General features: G+C 37.0%; 1 protein-coding gene across 1 annotated transcript in view; it reads left to right on the top strand.

Annotated features, from left to right (window-relative positions):
• NCAM2 (neural cell adhesion molecule 2) overlaps nt 1–23,298 on the top strand; it is a 251,181-nt gene that overhangs the window by 51,464 nt on the left and 176,419 nt on the right. The window contains exons 5-6 of the mRNA XM_027875469.1: nt 12,078–12,215; nt 17,440–17,557. Coding sequence (XP_027731270.1) covers nt 12,078–12,215; nt 17,440–17,557 — 256 coding nt within the window. The remainder of the gene's footprint in view (nt 1–12,077; nt 12,216–17,439; nt 17,558–23,298) is intronic.

The following is a 23,298-nucleotide window of genomic DNA, read 5'->3' on the forward strand; positions in this document are numbered from 1 at the left end:
TATTTTATATTTATATATCAAAGGTCCTTTTATGAATGTGATTTTTATTGTATTATGATATCTCAAGGGTACATTTAATGTGTCTGAATTTTTTGTGAAGCTTTAATGTCCTAATATATGGTCAATTTTTGTGAAAGTGACATTTACAACTGGGAAGAAGTTATATTCCTTTCTGTTCCTATTCAGTATTCTCCAGAATACTTCTAATCTCTGCCTCCTTTAATCTACTCTCTATCATTCTCTCTCCCACTTGCTTTCTCATATTCCTTTTGCTTTCTATTTTCCTTTTGGGTAAGATGAAGTTCTATACCCAACTCTGTGTATATCTCTCTCTATCTCTGTATCTTATCTGTGTATGTATATGTGTGTGTATATATACATATATATTTATTGTGCATACATATATGTATTTGTGTACACACACACACACACACACACACACACATACACTCCCTCTTTGAACTAGTTTAGATAAGTCAATCTCAAGCATTGCCTGCTTCTCACCTCCCCCACCCATTTTCCCCTCAAATGTAAAAAACTTCCTTGCATGCCTCCTTCATGTGTGATACTTTTCTCCATTCTTCCTTTCCCTTCCCCCTTCTCCCTCTACATCCTTCTTTTATACCCTTCTCTTTTTTTTTTTTTTTTGAGAGGCAGCTAGGTGGCTCAATGGATAGAGTATTGGGCCTGGAGTCAGGAAGACCTTAGTTCAAATCCAGCCTCAGAAAGTTACTAGCTGTGTGACTCTGGGCATGGTCTTTTTGCCTTAATCCATTGGAGAAGGAAATGGCAACCCACTCCAGTATCTTTGCCAAGAAAACCCCATGGATAGTATGGTCCACAGAATTACAAAGAGTCAGACATGACAGAACAACAGCATTTTCCTTTTGAGGTCATCTCAACATAATAAATTCACACCCAAGCCCTCTGTCTAAGTAGACTTTCTAACTTCCAAATGATGGTAAAGTTCTTAAGCGATACATATGTCATCTTCTCATTTGAGAATGTAAACAGTTTAACTTTATTAAGTTCCATATGATTTCTCACTTATTTTTTTTATGCTTTTCTTAGGTCCCATTTTTAAATGTATGCTTTTTTATTCAGCTGTGGTCTTCTATCAAGCACGCTTAGAAGTTCTCTATTTCATTAAATATCCATTTTCCTGTTGTAGGATTATACTTAGTTTTCTGGGTAGATCATTCTTTTTTTTTTTGTTTTTTGTTTTGTTATGTTTTGGCTAGGCAATGGGGTTAAGTGACTTGCCCAGGGTCACACAGTTAGTAAGAGTTATGGGTCTCAGGTTGGATTTGAACTCAGGTCCTCCTGAATCCAGGGCTGGTGCTCTATCCACTGCACCATCTAGCTGCCCCAGAGTAGATCATTCTTGATTGTAATCCTAGTACCTTTGCTTTCCACAATATCATATTCCAAGTTCTCTGCTCCTTCAACGTGGAAGCTGCTAAATTTTGTGTGTTTCTGACTCTGGCATCATGGTAACCAGAAATTAATGCTGGTAAATGGTTTTATATCAGTATCTTTATGAATACTTGTTGCCTCCTTTTCCATCTCTTTTCTGTCACTAGAAAAAAAAAAGCTGAAATGAAGGACTGAGAACCATATTTATTTTCAGTTGATGGTCATAGCCTAATACTCATCCTCCTAATATTGTGGTTCTTTGTTCTTTTGCGGGATGGTTCTTAAAAAACAGACCCAGCTTTTTTCCCTAGACTGTTTATGTTTCAGCATCATAAAATCTGTCAGAGATTGCACTGATAATATCTTTGAGATCCCAGTGTCATCTCTTTGGACCGACATGACATCTGAGTAGAATAGTTGTGGAATATAGTTGTTAAAGTGCTATTTAAATGTCAGCACTTCCCCTGCTCCTCTTTTTTAATCCTTCATGGATAGCCAACTTATGTTATGATAGAGTTATGATGTGTTTGGATATTACTGATAAATTATGTAGGTTTAGAAAGGTTATATGAAATATACATAAAATGCAAAGATACACATAATCAAAAGGATCTGAACTCTTAAGATTTGCATATTCCCTCCAATAATGTGGATTAGAATCCATCTAGGATTGCACTACCTTGTGAGACAACCTGGAAGATCTCATCTTCAATAAGTTTTCTATATCTCATGAATTCAGCATGGAGGGTCCACCTAATGTTCTGGTCTTTCCTCACTTCCACCAGACATTGTGAGGGTACAGTTGGAGGATTTTGGTGTCTATTTGTCATCTCTTGCCCTCTCCCCTTGACTTGACCATGTCTTCCTTTCATACATTTTCCTGATGACATTTGTTATCCCAGGTCTTGATAGGTTCTCATTGATTATATATATTATAACCTTCTCACATTCACTAGGCACCTCTCTGTCGTTGTGTGGTATTCATTATCAATTCTTTGGTTAACTGTTCTGTTTCATATTTTACTACCATTTACCATTCCATAACAGTGATAGAATATTGGTATTTTGAAAGATGGCCTTTGTTTTGGAAAGGAAAGTGAGGTTATTAAAGGTGCTTTACAGTTTCCTGAAGGCTTTTCTACTGCTGCTCAATTCTAAGCCCTTTAATAATCATATCCAGTACCCAGTGCAGTGTTAGCACTCAAGTGAAGTGACTGCACCGTCCTTGAAATACAAAGTATATTATAAAATTCTCCACATATCTTTTCCATTTTTATTCAGTTTGTTGTTCCTCAGTTTTTGTTCTTAAATGTTCTTGGGGTGACTCTACATTAAATATTTTGCCAAGCTTTCTTTAGACTAATTTTATCCTCCACTGCATTTTCACTCTTGATGAGGAGGTAATATTATTAGGTCGGTTTATGGGGTGTTCAAGAAGGATGAGCACTTCTGGTGTGAGGGCTTAAAGCCCTTTTCAGGGCTGCTTCTCCACCTTTGGTGTCCACCTTTCACCCAGTTCTCACCTGTAGCTCCAAGAAGCTATAGCATGTGCAGCACCCTGGTAAAACTATCTTGGCAGATAGCCTAAAGCAGGTTGAGGGTAACCAATAGGCCTCAAACCTATCAGTGAGTTAGAGAAATGTCTTTTCCAAGCATGTGAAGACTTTCCCAGTCTAGTGAATGAATGAGAATGATTTGTTCCATTGGCCATTAAGGCAGCTGAAGCTGGCTTCTTGGAGTACTTAGAGCTTGTCCAGACATTGAAGACGCCAAGGTCATCCACTGCATTCTGAACCATCACCCGAAATCCTGACTTTTAATTTGCTGTTGGATTTCTGTCACTCTAGAAAGAGAGTGAGGCTGATGACTTTGTGCAACTCTGCCTCACTGAAATCCAATTCATGAACTAGTCAGGACATCACCCCCATGATGTCATTGTTCCTCTTTGAAAACAAAGGACAAAGAACAGCATTATTAGTCATTATGTGGCTCCATCAGCACTGAGTAGTTGAGATGCACCATATGTGTTTGGCCCATAAATAGCCTTCAGGGTATCACAGAAGTGCTTTGGATTGTCACTATCAGTGTAAAATTGAATCTCATCTGTCTTCTTACTGAGCCCCAAATCCTGGATCTCTCTAAGCTTCACTTATACTTTACTTTTGATAGAGTTAAATGCTGTCTTCTTAGAGATGGATGAATTACGTTGCTGGTAAACCCTATGGAGTTTTCATTTTCCATTTAGTAGCTTCTGAATTTCCCCATCATTTTCATCAAACCAATCCCAATGTTTGTGAGTATTCTGGCCCAGATGAGTAAAAGCAGTGCTGTACACCAAAAGTTAGCTACTACACTGACAGTGAATTATTTAACTCAAGAAGGCTACAAGCCAAAACTAAAGTGGAGGGAGAGTTGATGTGTGACTTCTTGTTCATAGATGACTGTGCACTCTGTGCAGCTTCTGAGGCTGAAATGCAACAGAGTATAGATCGATTCTATGCCACTCGTACTAATATTGGCCTGACAATTAACACCATGAAAACAGATTCCTCACCAGCCAGCACCACACCATCCATACGTGAAACCATTGAAGAGATTTTGAATGCTGTGGATAAGTTCATTTACTTTGGCAGTATACTTTCCAGGGAAACATATATAGATCATGAGGTTGACTCACACATTGCCAGTGCTAGCTTGGTATTTGGGAGGCTCTGAAAGAAAGCTGTTGTATGCCTGTAAAAACTAGACACTCTACCAGTGCCGTGTCAGGAAACTGAACCTCTTCCATTTGAATTGTCTTGGGAAAATGCTGAAGATCATCCAACGAGATAAGATATTGGACACTGAAGTCCTTTCTTGAGCTGAACTGCTAAGCAAGCATTCAAACTCTACTACAGAGAGCCCAACTCCAGTGGGCTGGTCATGTTATTCAAAAGCCTAACAGACTGTTTTACAAAGAACTCACACCAGGCAAGCACTTACAGGAAGGTCAGAAGAAGTGATACAAGGACACTCTTAAAGTGTCTCTGAAGAGCTTTGGTATCGATTGTGAGACGTAGGAGACACTGGCACAGGATCATCTAGCGTGATATGCCACATCAAAGAAGGTGCTATGCTCTGAGCAAAGTATCTCAAAAGAAACATGAGATGCTCAAATTTAGAGACATCTCCATCTCAAATGTTCATACAGATTATTTGTACTATTTGTAGAGCCTTCTGAGCTCGTATTATTCTGATCAACCATAGCCAAACATATTCTGCATTGACCCAACATCATGATGTCATTTTGATCCTCCCCGAGTACAAAGGACGGCAACAAACAAATGAACAAACATCCGTCATTACTCTTCATAACATTTTACAAATAATTTTGTATTCTAAATCGCTATAACCTTTGGTTGTCATCTCTCTATGTCTAATAAGCACATCCGGTGTTTACTGAGTAAGGCAGTTTCTGTGCTGTTCGGACTTCCTTTTGTGTAAATCATAATTGATGTCAGTGTCATTTTTACTGGACCTTCCCCATTTTTCATTATCAATGGAGAATCAAGTTGTTTCAATTTTATGCCATATCTTTATCATCATTATCCTTTTTTTCTAACTATTAATTCCTGTCTTTGTTCTGACAAGTCAGTGGTCTGACTGTACATGCAGCTTATTCAGAGACGAGTCCCACATTCTTTATTGATGTAGTTAATTCTTTTTTATTGATTTCCTACCAATTAAAATGTAATCAGTGATATTTTAGGGTATTATTTAACACTGACAATGTTCAGAATTATTTTTTCTTAAAGAAAATGTTCATGATATAAAAGTAGTCTCCTTTCTTGTTTCTTTCTGACCCCTACTTAATAATATCATTTTCACCACCAGGGCTTACCATCTGCCCTGTCACTAAATCCTAAGCCACATCAGGCCTTGTCATAGCTGCTCCTCCCATCAGAACACAGGCATTTCCACCTGCCCCGCCCCTGATCCCTATGGATTGACCCACTGGGCCTTTCCATTCACATTGTATCTGAACTTTCTTATATGTATTGTCTTTGTACTATAAGAACTAACTACTAGGCCTTTCCAAACACTTTGACCTGAACTCTCCTATGTGTTGCCTCTGCAGTTATAATGTAATTTCCTTTAGAACAAAGACTATTCCTTTTATATTTGTGTTCCCAGGGCTTAGCACTGTGATTGGTACATAGCAGATACTTAATAAATGCATTTCATTCTTTCACACATGCATTCATTCTTTCATTCACTATCGTCACCTATTCTCATCTTTCCATTGTAAAAAAGTGTAGTACAAGGGGGCCCTATCCAGTGAGATTTTAATATTTACCCTGGGAGTGACTCAATATCTCACCTAAGTTTGCAAAACACTCCTCTTCTCTCTAAGTCTGACTCACTCCCCCAACTTTATCTCACACTATTAGGTTTAAGTTCTCAGAGATAGACTACCACCACAACATGGGTACATTAAAACTCTCTCAGGATCCTAGTGGTTATCCTGGTGAAGGGAAATACACTTACAACTCTTACTCGTGAGACCCTTACCAAAATAGCATTTACAAGATCTTTCCATTAATCACCATCTAATCAGGACACTTAGAAAGTGTTAACTTACTAGATATGATGAGCAAAAGGATTTCAGAAAAACCTGGAAAGGCATATATGAACTGATGCAAAGTAAAGTTACCAGATCCAGGAGAACATTGTACACAGCAAAATTTCACGATGATCAACTATGAAAGATTTAGCTCTCTTCAGCAATACAATAATCCAAGACAATTCCAAAAGACTCATGATGGAAAATGCTGTCCATGTCCAGAGAAAGAACTGAGGGAGTCTGAATATAGATCAAAGCATACTATTTTCACTTTATTTTTTTTCATTTTTTTTCTTTTGACCTGTTTCTTATTTCACAACATGACTAATATGGGAATATTTTTTACATGATGGCATATACATAACCTATATAAAATTGTTTACCAAATTAGGGAGGGGTGGTAAAAAAGAGAAAGAGAATCTAGAACTCATTTTTTTAAATGAATGTTAAAAATTGTCTTTACATGTAATTGTAAAAAATAAAATACTATTTTAAAAAGAGTTAACTTTTAATGCTCAGATTGGGGAGATGGTTTGTCTTATGAAAAAAACATCAAAGAGGCCAGTGTTGTAATATTGTTGAATATATATGCCTGGAAGCAGAATGTAAGAAGACTGGAAGGGTATGAAGGGGGCAGGTTGTACAGAGCTTTACAAGCTAAATGGAGTATTTTATAAGGCATTACCACCAGAGTTTATTAGGGAAGAGGGTGACCTAGTCAGACGTGCATTATTAGAAACTCACTTTGATGGCTGAATGGAGAATGGATTGGGGGGAGGAGAGACTTAAGGTAGAGAGACCAACCAGCAAGCTGGTGCAATTCTCTACTCATGAGGTAATGAGAGGCTCCACCAGGATTGTTGCAATGTGCAGAGAAGAGAACATATATCAGAGATGTTGTTCTGAAGCTCATGGAAATGACAGGACTTGAAAACTGATAAGATTTGAGTTGGGTGGAGGGGCCTATGAGAGAGAGTAAAGAATTAAGGACGATACTAAGCTTGTGAGCCTAGATGACTGGAAGAATGATGGTGTCCTTGACAATAATAGGGAAGATCAGAATAAAGGAAAGTTGGGGGAGAAGTTAAGTTTTGGATGTGTTGAGTTTGAGATGTCAGTGGGACCTGTATTTTGATAATTCTGAAGGGTAATTTGTGATGAGGGGCTGGAGCTCAGTGGTGGACAAATAAATCTGAGAATCAGCTGCATAGAGACAATAAGTCAACCAATTGGAGCTGATGAGATCAATGAGTGTAGAGGGAAAAGAGACGAGGGCACAGGACAGATCTCCATGGGATATGCCCACGGTTAGAATATATGACATGGATGAAAAACAAACAAGCAAAGGAAACTGAAGGAGTGGTCAGACAGAGTAGAGGAGCACCAGGAATAAGCAGTGTCATGAAAACCTGGAAATTAGAGAGTATCCGAAAAGACAAGGTGATCAAGTGTGAAAGGCTGCAGAGAGGTCAAGAAGGATGAGGTTTAAGAAAAGACCATTAGAACTGGCAATTAAGAGATCATTAATATCTTTTGATAAGACAGAATCAGTTGAATGATTAGGCTGGAAGCTAGATTGTGGAAAGTTTAAATAGAGAGGGGAGAAAGTGGAGACATTGGGAGTAGATAGCTTTCCTTAGGGAGTTCAGCCATCAAGAGGAAGAATGACATAGGATAAAAGAACCAAATGAAGGTCTTTTGTTTTGTTTTAAGGATAGGAGAGATTTAGGTACCTTTGTAAGTAGTAGCAAAGGGGCCAATAGAGAGGGAGAGATTGAAGATGATAGTGTGTGTATGTTGGGGTGGGGGATGATAGTGCCTCCATTATCTACAATGCTAGTGGAAGTGAGAGGGGTTAGGATCAAATGTGCATGTAGAGGGGTTTATTTTGTATTTGAAAGGAAAAGGGTCACCATCTGAGACAGGAGTAAAGGAGGAGATAGTAAGGAAAAATGGCTGAATGATGTGAGATGAGTTGAAGAGAAGAGGGAGCTTTCGGAAAATGGCTTCAATTTTTTTTCACTGAAGGAACGTCCTCAGCTAAGAGGATGGGGTATAGGGGTGCTTTGAAAGGCTTAAGGAAAGGTATTAAGGTTTGGAATAGCCACTGCATTTGCTACCACAAAGGACCAGATGAGAAAAATTTTTAGTGAGCTCAGTCAGCACAGTGTCCTGATTTCTTCTACCTCCATTCAGAAACATGTACATAAGAGCAAATAATATAGAATGTGAAAATAATCCAGAGTTGGGACTCGGCATGGTCCAATTAATTGGTCCAATAATTGCTATTATTAGCAATAGGACAATAGGACAGGTGAATCAAGAGTAGAGGACAGCATAGAATTGAGTTGGTTCAATAATAGATCAAGTTAGGGAAAGGAGAATAGAGTGACCAGGGCAGGAATGATGGGAAAGAACCAAATGGTAAAGAGAGAGGACACGTTGAGAATGAAGAATAAGATTAGGGATCATAAGGCATGAGGAAAGATGGAATGATAAAAGATTTATGATCATATAAAGGAATTATGAGGTTCATAAATATGGCAAAATCAAAGGTTTATAACCATCTCTGTATATAATTGAGACAGAGTAGAGGCAGTCATGGGAATTGAGTAGTTTGAGGAATTAGGAAATTAGCATAGTTGAAGGGGCATCAGTATGTATATTGAGGCCCCTAAGTATATAAGTAGTCAAAGACTGTGAGCTAGGCATCAAACTTATTGAGGAGGTAAAGAGAATGCCCTGGGGATCTGAAGGTAATGGCCATCAAAATCTGGATTGGGTAATCAATTTAGATAACATGGACCCCAAAGGAGGAGAACTTGCTAATGAAGGTGATAGAAGGAATTTTGAAGTAGTGTTGTGGAGCTCAGAGTGGTCTGATTCTGACAGTCCAAATGAGTCCCCAAGTCTGAGTAAAAGTGCACTGAGTGGTGGCTAGGGATGCAGTGTCATCAGGAGTGAGACATGTTTCAGGGAGTGCTAAAAGATGGGAGAAAAGAGAAAAAAAAGTTTTAAGGCAATTCAGAGGGCTTAGTTGAAGGGGCAGGCAAATCTGGAATGTAATGTTGGTGGGGAGTGGGAGGAAAATTGAAGTGGATACGAGCAGGGAGCAACCAGTTAGGAATGAGGACAGGGTAGGAACACGAAGATTCAGAATACATATCCTTATTTTATGCCTCCCCTGATATTTACAATAAGAGGACTATAAACAGTCATTTAAGATATATATTACCCAGCATATTGAATGATTTTGATACATCAATGCAAGACACTTTGTTACAAGAGATTATAAGGTGTGTTTTGTTCTCGTAGCAAACAATAAAGCATAGTGAAAACTTATTTTCTCTGCATTTTCCTATTAATTGTAAAATGGTAAAGATGTGGTTCATTATTGAATATCACCTGCTTATTTTTTAATACCCTTTATTCTGGATTGGATCTACTTCATGTCAGTCCTCTGGTAGTTTAGGTTTGATATTACAACAAAATGAGATAGTTCTAGGTCTTTCAAATGGAGATTAACTCAGTCATAGCAGGAGGATATTCAAAAAGTATGATCACTGAAGCAAGACCTGTAGTTGATTCATCTGAGAGAAGCTCCCTTGCCTGAATTGGCCATTGGGGATCCACTAGCCAAGAGTTTAAGAACACCTTGGAGATCCTTGTGGCTATTGTGCACTCTGGTGACTAGGAAGTGATGTCTACAGCACAAGCTTTTAGTCACCTGAGCCAACCAAAATTTGTGTATTGTCTTTTTTTTTTTGGTGAGGCAGTCGCAGTTAAGTGACTTGCACACGGTCACTCAGCCAGTAAGTGTCAAGTGTCTGAGGCTGAATTTGAACTCTGCTCCTCCAGACTCTAGAGCTGGTACTGTATCCACTGTGCTGCCTATCTGCCCATTGTGTACTGTCTTAATACCTTTTAGAGGAAAAACTAACCTGGTGTTCATAGGGTGGAGATTAGGATATTACTTCTATCATACTCTAATTGATGATACCTTTGACTTGTATATAAATTATGGAATGGCAGGAATGTAGTTTGATAACTATTGATGTTCTTTAGTGTTCTTTTTTCAGTTATGTTAAGGTCCTAGATTTTTTCCCATGCCTTTAAAAAGAGGTATATTCTATTCCCCTCCTTCAGATATTTTGCATGTAGAGATCATTGCTGCAGGCAACACAATTGTGGGGCCATTCAGACTCCAAAATACAAGGTATTACAAGAGCTTGTGTATTTGGAAGAAATTGTATCATAAACTTTTACTTGGCTAGCAGTTCATTATTGGCAATAAAAGATCATGTATTTGATGAATTATGTAGAGGTATGTACACATGCATAACTTGGAAATATTATATGGCCTTAATTACAATCTATCTCTATGATACATCTTTAGTGATGTAGGTGTATATTAGGGCAGAGCTGGCCAGCCTGACAATTCAGATATTGGACCAAAATGAGAAATTCATAATCCATAACACAGTTAACAAGAGGAAGTTTACTTAGCTGTAGTAGGAGGATATTCAGAAATTGGAAAGGATATTCATCAAGTCTACAGCCTAGCCCCATCTGAGTGCAGCTCTTCTGAGCTGCTTACCTGAGGGAGGATCCCTAGTCTCATATGTATTACTTGTTTTGGTACTCATGCTTGGACAAATGACTTTATATCAATAGTCTGAGCCTTAGTCCCCTGAACCAATTAAATGTCAAGGAAAGTTTCAATAATTTTTAGGGAAGAACTGGTCTAACCCACGTGTTGAGATCTTAGCATATTGTACTCACTACAAGGTCCCAAAAGGAAATTTAATAATGTTGTCATATGTGCACCCATTATGTAACTTAAAAATGATCGAGTCATGCATTGTTGGTGGAATTATGAACTGATCCAGTCATTCTGGGGAGCAATTTGGAACTATGCCCAAAAGGTTATAAAACTATGCATACCCTTTGACCCAGCAGTACCACTTCTTGGTCTGTATTTGAAAGAGATCATAAAAATGGGGAAAAGGACCCACATGTACAAAAATATTTATAGCAGCTGATTTGTGGGGCCAAGAAATTGGAGAATGACTGAATAAGTTGTGGTATATGAATGTAATTAAATACTATTGTGCCATAAGAAATGATGAGCAGGTGGGCTTTAGAAAAACCTGGATTTACATGAACTGATGCTGAGTGGAGTAAGCAAAACCAGGAGAACATTGCGCACAGTAACAGCAACATTGTTCGATGACCAACTTTGATAGATTTAACTCTTCTCAGCAATACAAGGATCTAAGACAATTCCAAAAGACTCATGAGATGGAAAATGCTGTCTACATCCAGAGAAAGAGCTATGGAGTCTGAATGCAGATCAAAGCATACTATTTACTCATTTTTTTTCGTTTCTTCTTTCTCTGGTTTTTCTCTTTGGTTCTAATTCTTCTTTATAACATGACTAATGTGGAAATATGTTTAATATGATTGTACATATATAGCCTATATCAGATTGCACACTGTCTTGGGGAGGGGCGGAGTGGAGAGAGGAGGAGAAAATTTAGAACTTAAAATCTTAAAGAAGTGAATGTTGAAAACTAAAAACAAATAAATAAATAAAATTTTAGAAAGTTATGGAGTCATTTAACTACTTCCTCAGCATATATAAATTTGTTAGTAGAAGTATTTTATAAAGAATGTTATTCAGCTCTTCCTCTAACTGAAAAGTACCTCTTATAGGCAATCAAAACATTGATTCATTTGGTTAGGATGATACATGTAACCTCTATGTTTTGTTATTCTGTATAGGATTTTTGATACCCATGTACCAAAGTGCAGGGCTAGTGGAGGGGAGAAGGGTAATAGCCTAATCACTTAACATAGAAAAAAAATATTTAATTCATTTTCAGAAAAAAGGTGGGGAGCAGGGTTGTTTGGAGTTTATTAAATTACATTTAAACTTTAAATTTTTTGTTGATGATAACTATAAAATAAGGGTCATATGTTAACCCTGTAATTTAAAGCATATCAGACTCTACCTTCAATTATTGATACTATTTCTTCCACTTTATTCATTTTTCAGATCGATTTGCTATGTTAGCAAATAATAATCTCCAGATCCTTAATATCAACAAAAGTGATGAAGGAATATACAGATGTGAAGGAAGAGTGGAAGCTAGAGGAGAAATTGACTTTCGAGATATCATAGTTATTGTTAATGGTAAGCCATAAATCAGATATGTGTATACTTAATTAGAATTCTTTCTTGTTTTTATTTTGGTTATTGTTTATTCATGACTTAGTAACAATGTTAGTTTAACTGATTAAAAGGACTGCACCATTGCTTTACAGAAAAAGAAAAAAATAGGCCACCATGGTAAGTGAAATGAGTCAAGAGGCTCATCATGTATTGTTCATTCATCAACATGTGTTAACTCTCTGGGCTTCCTTCCCTAATTTTAAAATGAGAGGGTAGTGCCACATGGACTCATGAATCCTTTCCCAGTCTAAAATTCTATTAATATGATAGATTAAAAATGTTATATTTTACCATCACCATCTATCTAGTTATCTCTCAGAAAAAATTAGCTGTATAGGTGCATGCAGAGACAGACATCTTCTCTTATATAACAGATTAAATTGATTTATTTAATCTGTATTTTAAATCTTACAAAGATCCACTTAAGGTACAAATTTTTCTTTTTCAATATTAATAGGTACATATTACAATGTTTATGAAAGTATAATGGAATATACTGGTATAATAGAGAAAAATCCTGTATGTTTTCCTTCCACTCATAAAATGGTATTCCTGATTCCGTAGCTCCTCATTTTGAGAATAAAATCAAGGGGAAAAAATTTCATACAAATCTATAACATTCTTTTCTATTCTTCCTGGGTATTTGTATAAACTTTTTTCTTTGTTTATTCCTTGCTTTGAAATGACTATTAATGTCAGAGGATTTAATGAGTGGTCCATGATTGGCAGCCATGTCACCCTATAGCAAACACAAATGAATGCAATATTTAATAAAACATGTTAAATGAATTAAAGGTTCATTGATGATGGTGATGATGATGATAACAATCAGCATTTACATAGAACTTTAAGTTTTGCAAAATCAGGTTTACCTACATTATCTCATTTGATCCCAAGGATACCCTGTAGGACAGATGCTATTATTATTTCCATTTTATAAATGAGAAAACTAAGATTAAGAGTGGTTGTGTGACTTGCTGAGAATCACCCAACTAGTAAACATCTAATGAAGGATTTGAACTCAAGTCTTCCTGATTCCAAGTCCAACGTTTTGTCCACTGTGCTACTGAGCTGCCACAGGTACAAAATAAGTCAGTACTCTGAGATTTCCAAGGAAGGAAAGGCTCTCCCTCCTTCTCTCACTTTGCCAGGAAAATTAAGATCATTTGAAGTGAATTCTCTCTTCTCCCTTTCTTTTCATCTCAGAACATCTTGACATTATCTCCAACTCTCTTCTCCTTTTCCTCAATCTCTGACAAAAAGATGGCCCTTATCTGTGCCCAGACCAATCACTTTACATATGGTCTTGATTCCATCCTTTCACGTCTTCTCCAGCAGACTGTGCCTTCATTCATCCCCTCTCTCCTGAATCTTCATCCTCTTTTCTATCATTTCCTTTCATACTGTCTTTATATATGCTCATATCTCTCCTGGCCTTTTTAAAAAATCTTCACCAGATCCTACTGTTCTCCCAAGTTATCATTTTAATATCTTTCCTTCTTCCTTAGCCAGACTCTTTGAAAAGGCAGTCTGTAGTTGCTGCCCCCTCCACTTCCTTTTCTCTCACTGCTCATCTCTTTCACAATCTGGTTTCTGACCATATTACTCAACTGAAACTGCACTATTCAGAGTTACCAGTCATCTTGTAAATGCCAAATCTTATGGACTTTTTCAGTCTTTGTACTTCTTGACCAGTCTCCTTTCTGAATTTGATGTTGTTGACCACTCCTCCTGAATATTCTTATCTTTTCTGGCTTTTTGTGACACTGATCTATCTCTTTGGTCCTCCTGCCTATTTACTGTTCCTTCTTAGTCTCTTTTGGTGATTCATCATCTCTATTGCCCGCCTAAGGTTCAGCCTTAGGTCATCTTCTCTTTGCCTTCTACACTCTCTTTAGTAGCCTCATCAGCTACTATGAGTTTAACTATCATCTCTATGTAGATGATCTAGTCTCTCCACTTACCTTCAGTCCAATTACCTATTGGACCTAATTGGCATCACCAGTTACCTGTTGGACATTTTAAACTGGGTGTCCTGGAAATATCTCAAACTCAACATATCCGATACTAAATATGTTATCTTTGCTCCCAAATCCTTCTCTCCTTCAAATCTCCCTTTTTCATCCTTCTAGTCTCTGAGGTTTGTAAATTCAGTGTTATCCTAGATTCCTCAGTCTCCAGCATCCTACATAAACATTCCATTGCCGTTGTAAAATTTCTGCTTTCACCATTTCCTTTTCATCTTACTCCTTCTCTTTGCACACACAGCTACCACCTCAGTTCAGGCCTTTGTTCCTTTTCTGCTAATTATTACAATAACCTCTTAATTGGTCTGCCTGCCTCAAGTCTGTCCCCACTCCAAGTCACCCTACACATTGCTGCCATAGTGATTTTCCTTAAAGTACAGAGTTGACAATATGACTCCCCAGGAATTCAGTCAATTCCAATGGCTTCCTATTGTCCCAGAGATAAAATACAAACTACTTTGTTTAGATTTTAAACCCCTACACAACCTTCTTCTAAACTATCTTTCTAGCCTCATTAAACTTTAATCCTTTTCCCCACACTCTATGGGATCCAGCCACACTTGCCTCTCTCTGTTCCTCACACATGACTCTCTATCTCTCATCTCCTTACCTTTGCACTAACATTTCGTACTTAAAAAATGCGCTCTCCTTATCTCTACCTTATAAAGTCCCTCTCTTCAAGATGCAGTTCAAGCAAGGCCTTTCCTAAATTCCCCCAACTGCTAATGTCCTATCTTCCATGTATTAAACTACTTTTTATTTATTTGTATTTAACTTTTTATTTTATGTTTGATATGCTTGTATTTGATTGTTGTCTTCCTCATTAAATATAAGCTCTTTTTCAATTGGGATTGATTCATTCTTTGTACTTATAGTGCCTGGCACTTAGTGGGCACTTAATAAATGCCTAATTATTATTGATTTATTTATTGAAGGTGGTCTTACTTTGAGGAAATTAGACTAATTATATTTTCAAATCATCAGTAAGCATTTATTAAGTACCTACTACATGCCAGGCACTGTGCTGGACACTGGAATATAAAAAAAAAGAAAAGAAAAAAAAAAGAAAAAAAGTCCCTGCCATTGAGGAGCTCACAGTCTAACAGTAAATACAACATGCAAATAACTATGTATAAACAAACTTTGTAAAAGATAAATAAAAAATAATCAACAGAGGGAAGGCATTAGATTTAAGAGGGATTAGAAAAAGCTTCCTGTAAAAGATGGGATTTTAGCTGGGATGTGAAGAAAGCCAAGGCAATCAAGAAAGTAAAAATGAGAAAGGAGAACATTCTTGGCATGGGGACAGTCAGTAAAAACTCCTGGAGCTGAGAGGTTGAGTATCTTGTTCATAGAACAGTAATGAGGCCAATGTCACAGACTCAGAGGGTAAGTTGGGAGTGAGAGGGGTAAGGTACAAGAAGATTGAGAAAATAAGGGGCAGCCAGGTTAGGAAAAGCTTTCACTACCAGACAGAGGATTTTGTAGTAAATCTTGGAAGTAGTAGTGAGTCACTGGAGTTTATTAAGCAGTGGGGAGATATGGTCAGACCTGCACTTTAGGAAAATTGTTTTGATGGCTAAGAGGAAGATGGACTAAAGTGGGGAGACAGTTGTAGCAAGGGAGCCTGTATCAGGCTGGTAGCAATATAAGAGGAGAGATGGGGGTTTATTCAGGAGATGTTGAAAAGATGAAATCTACAATCCTTGGTAACCATTGGATAAGAGAAAGATGAGAGATAGTGAGGAGTTGAGAATAACGCATACCTGGGGAGCTGGGAAGATGGCGGTGCCCTTGACAATGTTGGGGAAGTTTGGAATGGAGGAGGGTTTGAAGGAAGACAATGAGTTCAGTTTTGGATATGTTGAGTTTAAGACATCTACAGGTTATCCAATCTAAGATGTTTAATAATCAGTTGGATAAGAGAGACTGGAGGTCAGCAGAAAGTTTCGGACTGGATAAGTAGATTGAGAATTACAAGCATTAAAATAATTAAATCCACGGGAGCTGGTGAGATTACTGAGTGAAATCGTTTAGAAGGAGAAAAAAAGAGGCTCCAGGACAGAATCCTTTGGGACACACATGGTTAGTAGGCATGACATGGATGAAGATCCTGAAAAGGAGTCTGAGAAGTGGTTATATAGGCAGGAAAGGAACCAGAGGAACAAGGCCTCATGAAAACTTGAAGAAAAAAAGGTGACTGATAGTATTAAAGGCTCCATAGAGATAAAGAAGGATGAGAATTGAGAAAAGGCAATTAGATTTGGCAACTAAGAGACCACTGGTAATTTTGGAGAGAGCAGTTTAAGTTGAATAATGAGGTTGATTGGATGCCAGACTGTAGAGTTATAAAGAGAGTGAGAGGAGAGGAGGTGAAATCACCTATTATAGATGTCCTTCCCAAGGAGTTTAGCCACAAAAGGCAGGAAAGATATGAGACAATAGTTAGCAGGAATGAATGAATCAAGTGAGGGTTTTTTAAGGATGGGGGAGACATGGGCATGTTTGTAGGCAGTAGGGAAGCAGCCAGTAGACTTGGAAAGATTGAAGATAAATGAGACAGTGGGGATGATAGAGGGGGCAATCTGCTGGAGAAGACAGGATAAAATGGGATTGTCATTTTAAAAGGTCCGGCTCTTCATGTGAGACAAGCATAAAGGAGATAGTGGCAGAAGGTAACAGAATAATGAGAGGAGGAGGAGGAGGGGAGAAAAGAGAGCTCCCAGAGACTGGCGTCAAATTTTTTAGTAAAATATAAGGCAAGCTCAGAGGATAGGAAGAGAGGAAGTCATGGAAGGTTTGAGGAGTGATGAAAAAGTTTGGAAGAGTTGCTGTGGTGATTGAGATAATGAATTAATTTTGGAAGGTGTAAAACGATTGTCTAATAGCCCTCAGGGCCCATATATAATATGTGTATATATATATATACACATATATATGCATGCAAGCATATATACATATATATATAAACATATATACAATATATGTGTGATATATATTTATATATGGAGAAGAAATTAGACATATATATACACACAGAGAGGCACTTGATATGTTTATACAACTAATATGCAAAGGTAATTATTTTTAAATTATTCTATGGCAATAGTGATTTAAAAGAATATTTACTTCAGATATAATTTTATCTTCTTTCTTAGTTCCACCAGCAATTACAATGCCACTTATGTTCTTCAATGCTACTGCAGATCGACAAGAAGAAATGGTGTTATTTTGTAGGGCTACTGGATCACCTGAGCCAAATATCAGCTGGTATAGGTAAGTTTTATTTTAAATAGTACCTCAGAAAACAAGCACTAAATTGAATCTATCACTTTTCACTAATGAAATGTGTGAAATCAAAGATTTGGATGGTGTCTTTGAAATAAACTTTTCTGCTTTATTTAGGTTAATTGGCTGGGACTTTTTTTCTTCAAAATTTGATAAAGTAGTGTCATGCATGAAAAATAATTCTATCTATAATAGCTATCAATATAATCCATAAATGCTTGCTTTCATTACAAATATACCTTTCCAAGAGATTATGGATGATAATAGAATTCAAGGAATATGAATATTTATTAGCCAAATGTCAAGAAAAAGCTTTGTATAATCATTGGAATGGGATTAAAAATGAGTGTCGTGATTTAAAATTATAAGCCAATACTTCTTCCATTTGGTCCTACATATTTGTGTGATATCCTTTTTCATATATAATAACCATTAAATCCAAAGACAATAATCAACTCGTTTAAAAATACTAAATAAACTGGTTAAAACCAGACATTTGAATTGCTGTATCACAAAATTTTAAACTAAAATTTTCAAAATATTCAGTCATATTGCTCTCACTAGAAATATTTTCTAGGTAGAATAAAACAGCTTTCTATCAATAGATAAAATTATTGTCTTTCTATATTATCTATAGATAATTTATTTAAAATATTTTGTTTTTCTTTTTTAATACCTGTTTCTCTGTGATTTATGATGTACATAATATATTAGCATAGTATTAAATGCTTTTGATTTATAAATAAATATACATATGTTGGCATACTACCCAAAAATACTTTTATTGATGGGATGTGAGATGAGAAAAGTTTGGATAAAAATGAGTTTGAAAACCTCAGAGAATCAATAAAGAAGAATAGTACTTCCACAGGGAATAGGGACTGTACCTGTGATTTCATGGATATGAAAACTTCCAGGTGAAGAAACTCTCTCATTCAATACAAGTTGTCATCTTTTCTGTAATTTATGGTCTTGGAAAGTTGTGTATAGCATTGAAAAGCTAAATGACTTGCCCAAAGTCAGAGAGCCCATGTGTGTCAGAGGAGGGACTAGAACCCATTTTTTTGTGTCTACAAGGCCAGCTTTCTAATCTTATACCACAATGCTTTCTCAGCATTTCCATACTACTATATAAATCAGTAATCATCAAAGCTATTTGGTAATGGTTTTTTAAAAAGAGAGAAAAGATCAGTGGAAGAGACTAGATAAGAAAGAATCAGAAATAAAAAGTCTTTTTTCCCTCTATCTTTGACTTCTTGGGATATATATCTAGTAGTGGTATTACAAAGTCATGTAGTTTAGTGACCTTTGGGCTATAGATCCAAATTGCTTTCAGGAACAGTAGGTCCAATTTACAGCTCCATCAAGTGTGTTTATCTTCCCATATCCCTTTCAACAGTTGCAATTTTCCTCCTTTGTCATCTTTAACTATCTCATGGGTAAGAGGTAGTATCAGCAGGAGTTGTTTTAATATGCATTTATCTAATTATTAGTGATTTTGAGAATTTTTAATATAGTTGATATATTTTATGTCTTCTTTTGAAAACTGCCTGTTCATATGATTTGACCATTTAGCTACAGGGACTCTTGTTCCTGTATGTTTTTCTTTGGCAGCAGAACAGTTTTTTCAGCTAATTGTTTCCTGTTCTCCCTCCCCTAATTCCTGGCCATGACCATTCACACCCTTTGTATCCTTTCATACCTTCTAGTCTTTCTAGTAAGATGGAAGTTTGCCTCCACAACTTACAGTCTTCCCTGCCTCTGTCACCCAGCCCAGTGGGCCTTACCATTTCCTAGATGTTATTCCCTCTAGACTCCCAGGTGTTGCCATCTGTCCTGAAACTAAACTGTCATAATTGTAAAAGGTATGGAAGTATCCCTTCTCCTTTAATTTGTGACTCTTCTTTTTAGGTCATGTAACCATTTGTAGCTTGTTGGTATATAATGTGAGATGTTGGTCTAAATCTAATTTCTGTCCAATTGCTTTACAATTGTCCCAATAGTTTTGTATGTGTAGGGAGTCTTTCTCCCAGTAATTAGCATCCTTGGGTTTATTGAGCACTGTCCAACATTGTTTGATTACTTCCAGGTCTTGTTCAACCTAATCTTTTCCACTGATCAAATTTTCTATTTTTTTTTTTTTGGCTAGGCAATGGGGTTAAGTGACTTGCCCAGGGTGACACAGCTATTAAGTGTTATGTGTCTGAGGCCAGATTTGAACTCAGGTCCCTCCTGAATCCAGGGCTAGTTCTCTATCCACTATGCCACCTAGCTGCCCCTAAGTTTTCTCTTTTTTAAATAGTTACAAACAGTTTTGATAATTATATTTTTGCAGGAGATTTTGAGAATTAGCATTACTTGGCCCCCTGCCTACTTTTTCTTTATTTCCCTTTAATTTTGTGACCTGTAGTTGCTCCAGATGAATTTTGTTGTCTTATTTTTTTATTTTTTTAATATGATTTTTAAAATTTTGAGTTCCAGATTGTCTCCCTTCATAAAGCCCCTCCCTACCATTGAGAAGACAAGCAATATGATACCCATTATAAATATAAAGACATGCAAAACATATTTCTATATTAGCCATGTTGCAAAAAAAAGCAAGAAAAATAAAGAAAATGAAAAACAATATGCTTCAATCTGTACTCAGAGTTCATCATGAGTCATTTGGAATTACATTTGATCATTGTATTGATTAGAATAGCTTAGTCTTTTTACAGTTTATAATACTTATAATATTGCTGTTACTTTGTACAATAGTCTCCTGGTTCTGCTTATTTCACTTTGCATCAGTTCATTTAAGCCTTCTTAGGTTTTTCTGATACCATTCTTCTCGTCATTTCTTATAGCATAATAGCATTCCATCACAATCATACACCATGCTTGTTTAGCTATTCTTCAATTGATGGGCATTCCCTCATTTTACCTTTCCTTGCCACCACAAAAAGAGCTGCAATCAATATTTTTGTACATATATGAATTTTTTCTTTTCCTTTGATCTCTTTGGGATGCATTACTAGTAATACTATTGCTGGGTCAGAGGCCATGAACAGTATTATAGCCCTCTGAGCATAGTTTCAAGTCATTCTCCAGAATGGTTGGACCAGTGTACAACTCCACCAATAGTTCATTAATGCACCTATTTTTCCACATTCCTTCCAGCATTTATCATTTTCCTTTTCTGTCATGTTAGCCATTCTGATAGCTATAAGGTAGTACTTCAAAGTTGTTTTAATTTGCATTTCTCTGTTCAATAATGATTTAGAGCAGTTTTTCATATGACTATACATAGTTTTGATTTCTTTGTCAGAAAACTGCCTATTGATATCCCTTGACCATTTATCAATTGGGGAATGGCTTTTATTTTTATAAATTTGGCTGAGTTCCACATATATCTGAGAAATGAGACCTTTGCTGTAAAATATTCTTCCCAGTTTCCTGCTTTCCTTCTAGTTTTGGCTGCATTGGTTTTGTTTGTGCATTTTTTTTAATTTCATGTAATCAAAATTACCTATTTTATGTCTCATAATCCTCCCTATCTCTTGTTTGATCATAAACTCTTTCTTTATTCTTAGGTCTGACAGATAATTTTTTCCATGCTCCCCTGATTTGCTAATAACTAAATCATGTGTTTATTTTGACCTTATCTTGGTATGCAAGTTGAGATGTTGGTTTCTTCTCAGTTTCTGTCAGACTACTTTCCAGTTTTCCCAACAGTTTTTTGTCAAATAGTGAATTATTATTCTGAAAGCTTGGATTCTTGAGTTTATCAAACATTAGATACTGTGGTGATTTTCTTCTCTGTAGCGTGTACCTAATCTATTCCACTGATCAACCACTCTGTTTCTTAGCCAGTACCAAATTGTTTTGATGATTACCACTTTGCAATATAGTTTGAAATCTGGCATTGCTAAGCCACCTTCCTTTACTTTTTTCCATTGATTCTCTTAATATTCTTGACCTTTTGATCCTCCCAATGAATTTTGTTATTTTTTTCTAACTATAAAATAATCTTCCATAGTTTGATTGGTATGGCATTGAGTAACTAAATTAATTTAGGTAGAATTTTTATTGCCTTGGCTCTACCTACCCATGAGTAATTAATATTTCTCTGTTTAGGTGTCTTTATTTTTGTGAAAAGTGCTTTAGAATTGTATTAAAAAATTCCTGTGTGCAGAGAGACTCTCAAGTATTTTATTCTCTCTGCAGTTATTTTAGATAGAATTTCTCTTTCTATCTCTTTTGCCAGGTTTTTTTTGGTAATATATAAAAATCTAAAGATTTATGAAATTTTACTTTACACCCTGTAACTTTGCCAAAGTTGCTAATTTTTTTCATCTTTTTTTAGTTAATTCTCAGGTTCTCTAAGTATGTCATCATATCATCTGCAAAGACTGATAGTTTTGTTTCCTTATTACCTATTTTTATTCCTTCAATTTCTTTTTCTTGTCTTATTGCTATAGCTAGCATTTCTGGAAAAATGTTGAAGTATAATGGTGATAATGGACACCTCGCTTCACTCTTGATCATGTTGGGAAGGCTTCTAGTTTATCCCCATTTCAGATGCTTGCTTTTGGTTTTAGATAGATACTACTTATTTTAAGAAATGCTCCAAAAGGAGACATTTTGAGCTTCCGAATTTCAAGTGTTGCTGCAAACCAGAAGCCGTGGAGGACTTTTGAGATCCACAGAGGAAGGAGCCACTGCCTGAGGACAGTGCTTGGCTCTAAGTCAGGGATCCGGGCTGAAGAAAACCCTCAAGAAAAGGGCTCAGAGCAGGGTCCTTGCCTGTTGTCACACACATGGCTGAGACCAGGCTTCCCTCAATATTAGGAAAATGGATGCTGTCACACTGGCATAAAGTCTTCAACAGGAGACTGCCTGCAACATCTGTGTGAAATTCTTCTCAAAGCCTGTCGCCTTCAATGGTGGGCACAACTTTGGCCAGGTTTGTCCGACCGGAAACAAGGAAGATAGGATCACGCATTTCACTTGCCCTGAATGCAGGAAAGTCCCAGAACTTCCCTGTCCTCAATGTGCTCCTATCAAAGCTTTCCGCTGTCTGCAAGGAGCTCGACCCCCAGAACTTGCAGAGCCGTGTGGGACAAAGGCACTGTCAGAAGCACCAGCAGGTCCCCAAGCTCTTCTGTAAGGAGGACCAGACCTCCCTCTGTATAGCCTGTACTCACGCTCAGGAGCATGCAGCCCACACCTTTTTCCCCATTGAAGAGGCCATTCAGAACTGCAGGGAGAAACTCCGGGACACTGTGTCTCTTTTGAGAAACAAGATCAAGGAATGGAAGAAACTTAGCTCTTCAAAGAAGGATGAAGGCAAAGAGCTGTTGCAAACGAGTGAGTCACTGCTTTCTGAAAGGCCCAAGTCTTTCACCTCAGAGTTAAGAGAATATCCTGTCCCTGGAATGAAGGGCTTGCTAAAGAAATTCAGAGTGAATATCACTATGGATCCTACAACAGCCAGTGACTGTATCATTTCATCTGACGATTTGAAGTGTAAGACGTGGAGGTGACTGTCCAGATCAGTCTAACTGCCGTGAAAATTTTCTTTGTTTTGTCTTTGGTCAGCAGGCATTTGCTTCTGGCATACACTACTAGGAGGTGAATGTGAGTAAACAACCTCAGTAGGCACTGGGGATCACTCCCAAGTGCTTCAGGAAGAGGCAGATAGACCAGTACTCAGTTGGGTATCTGTACATGCTTTGCTGCGAGAAGAG

The sequence above is a fragment of the Vombatus ursinus genome, unplaced genomic scaffold (genome assembly GCF_900497805.2).
Source record: "Vombatus ursinus unplaced genomic scaffold, bare-nosed wombat genome assembly UNPS02014809.1, whole genome shotgun sequence".
NCBI lineage: Eukaryota > Metazoa > Chordata > Mammalia > Diprotodontia > Vombatidae > Vombatus > Vombatus ursinus.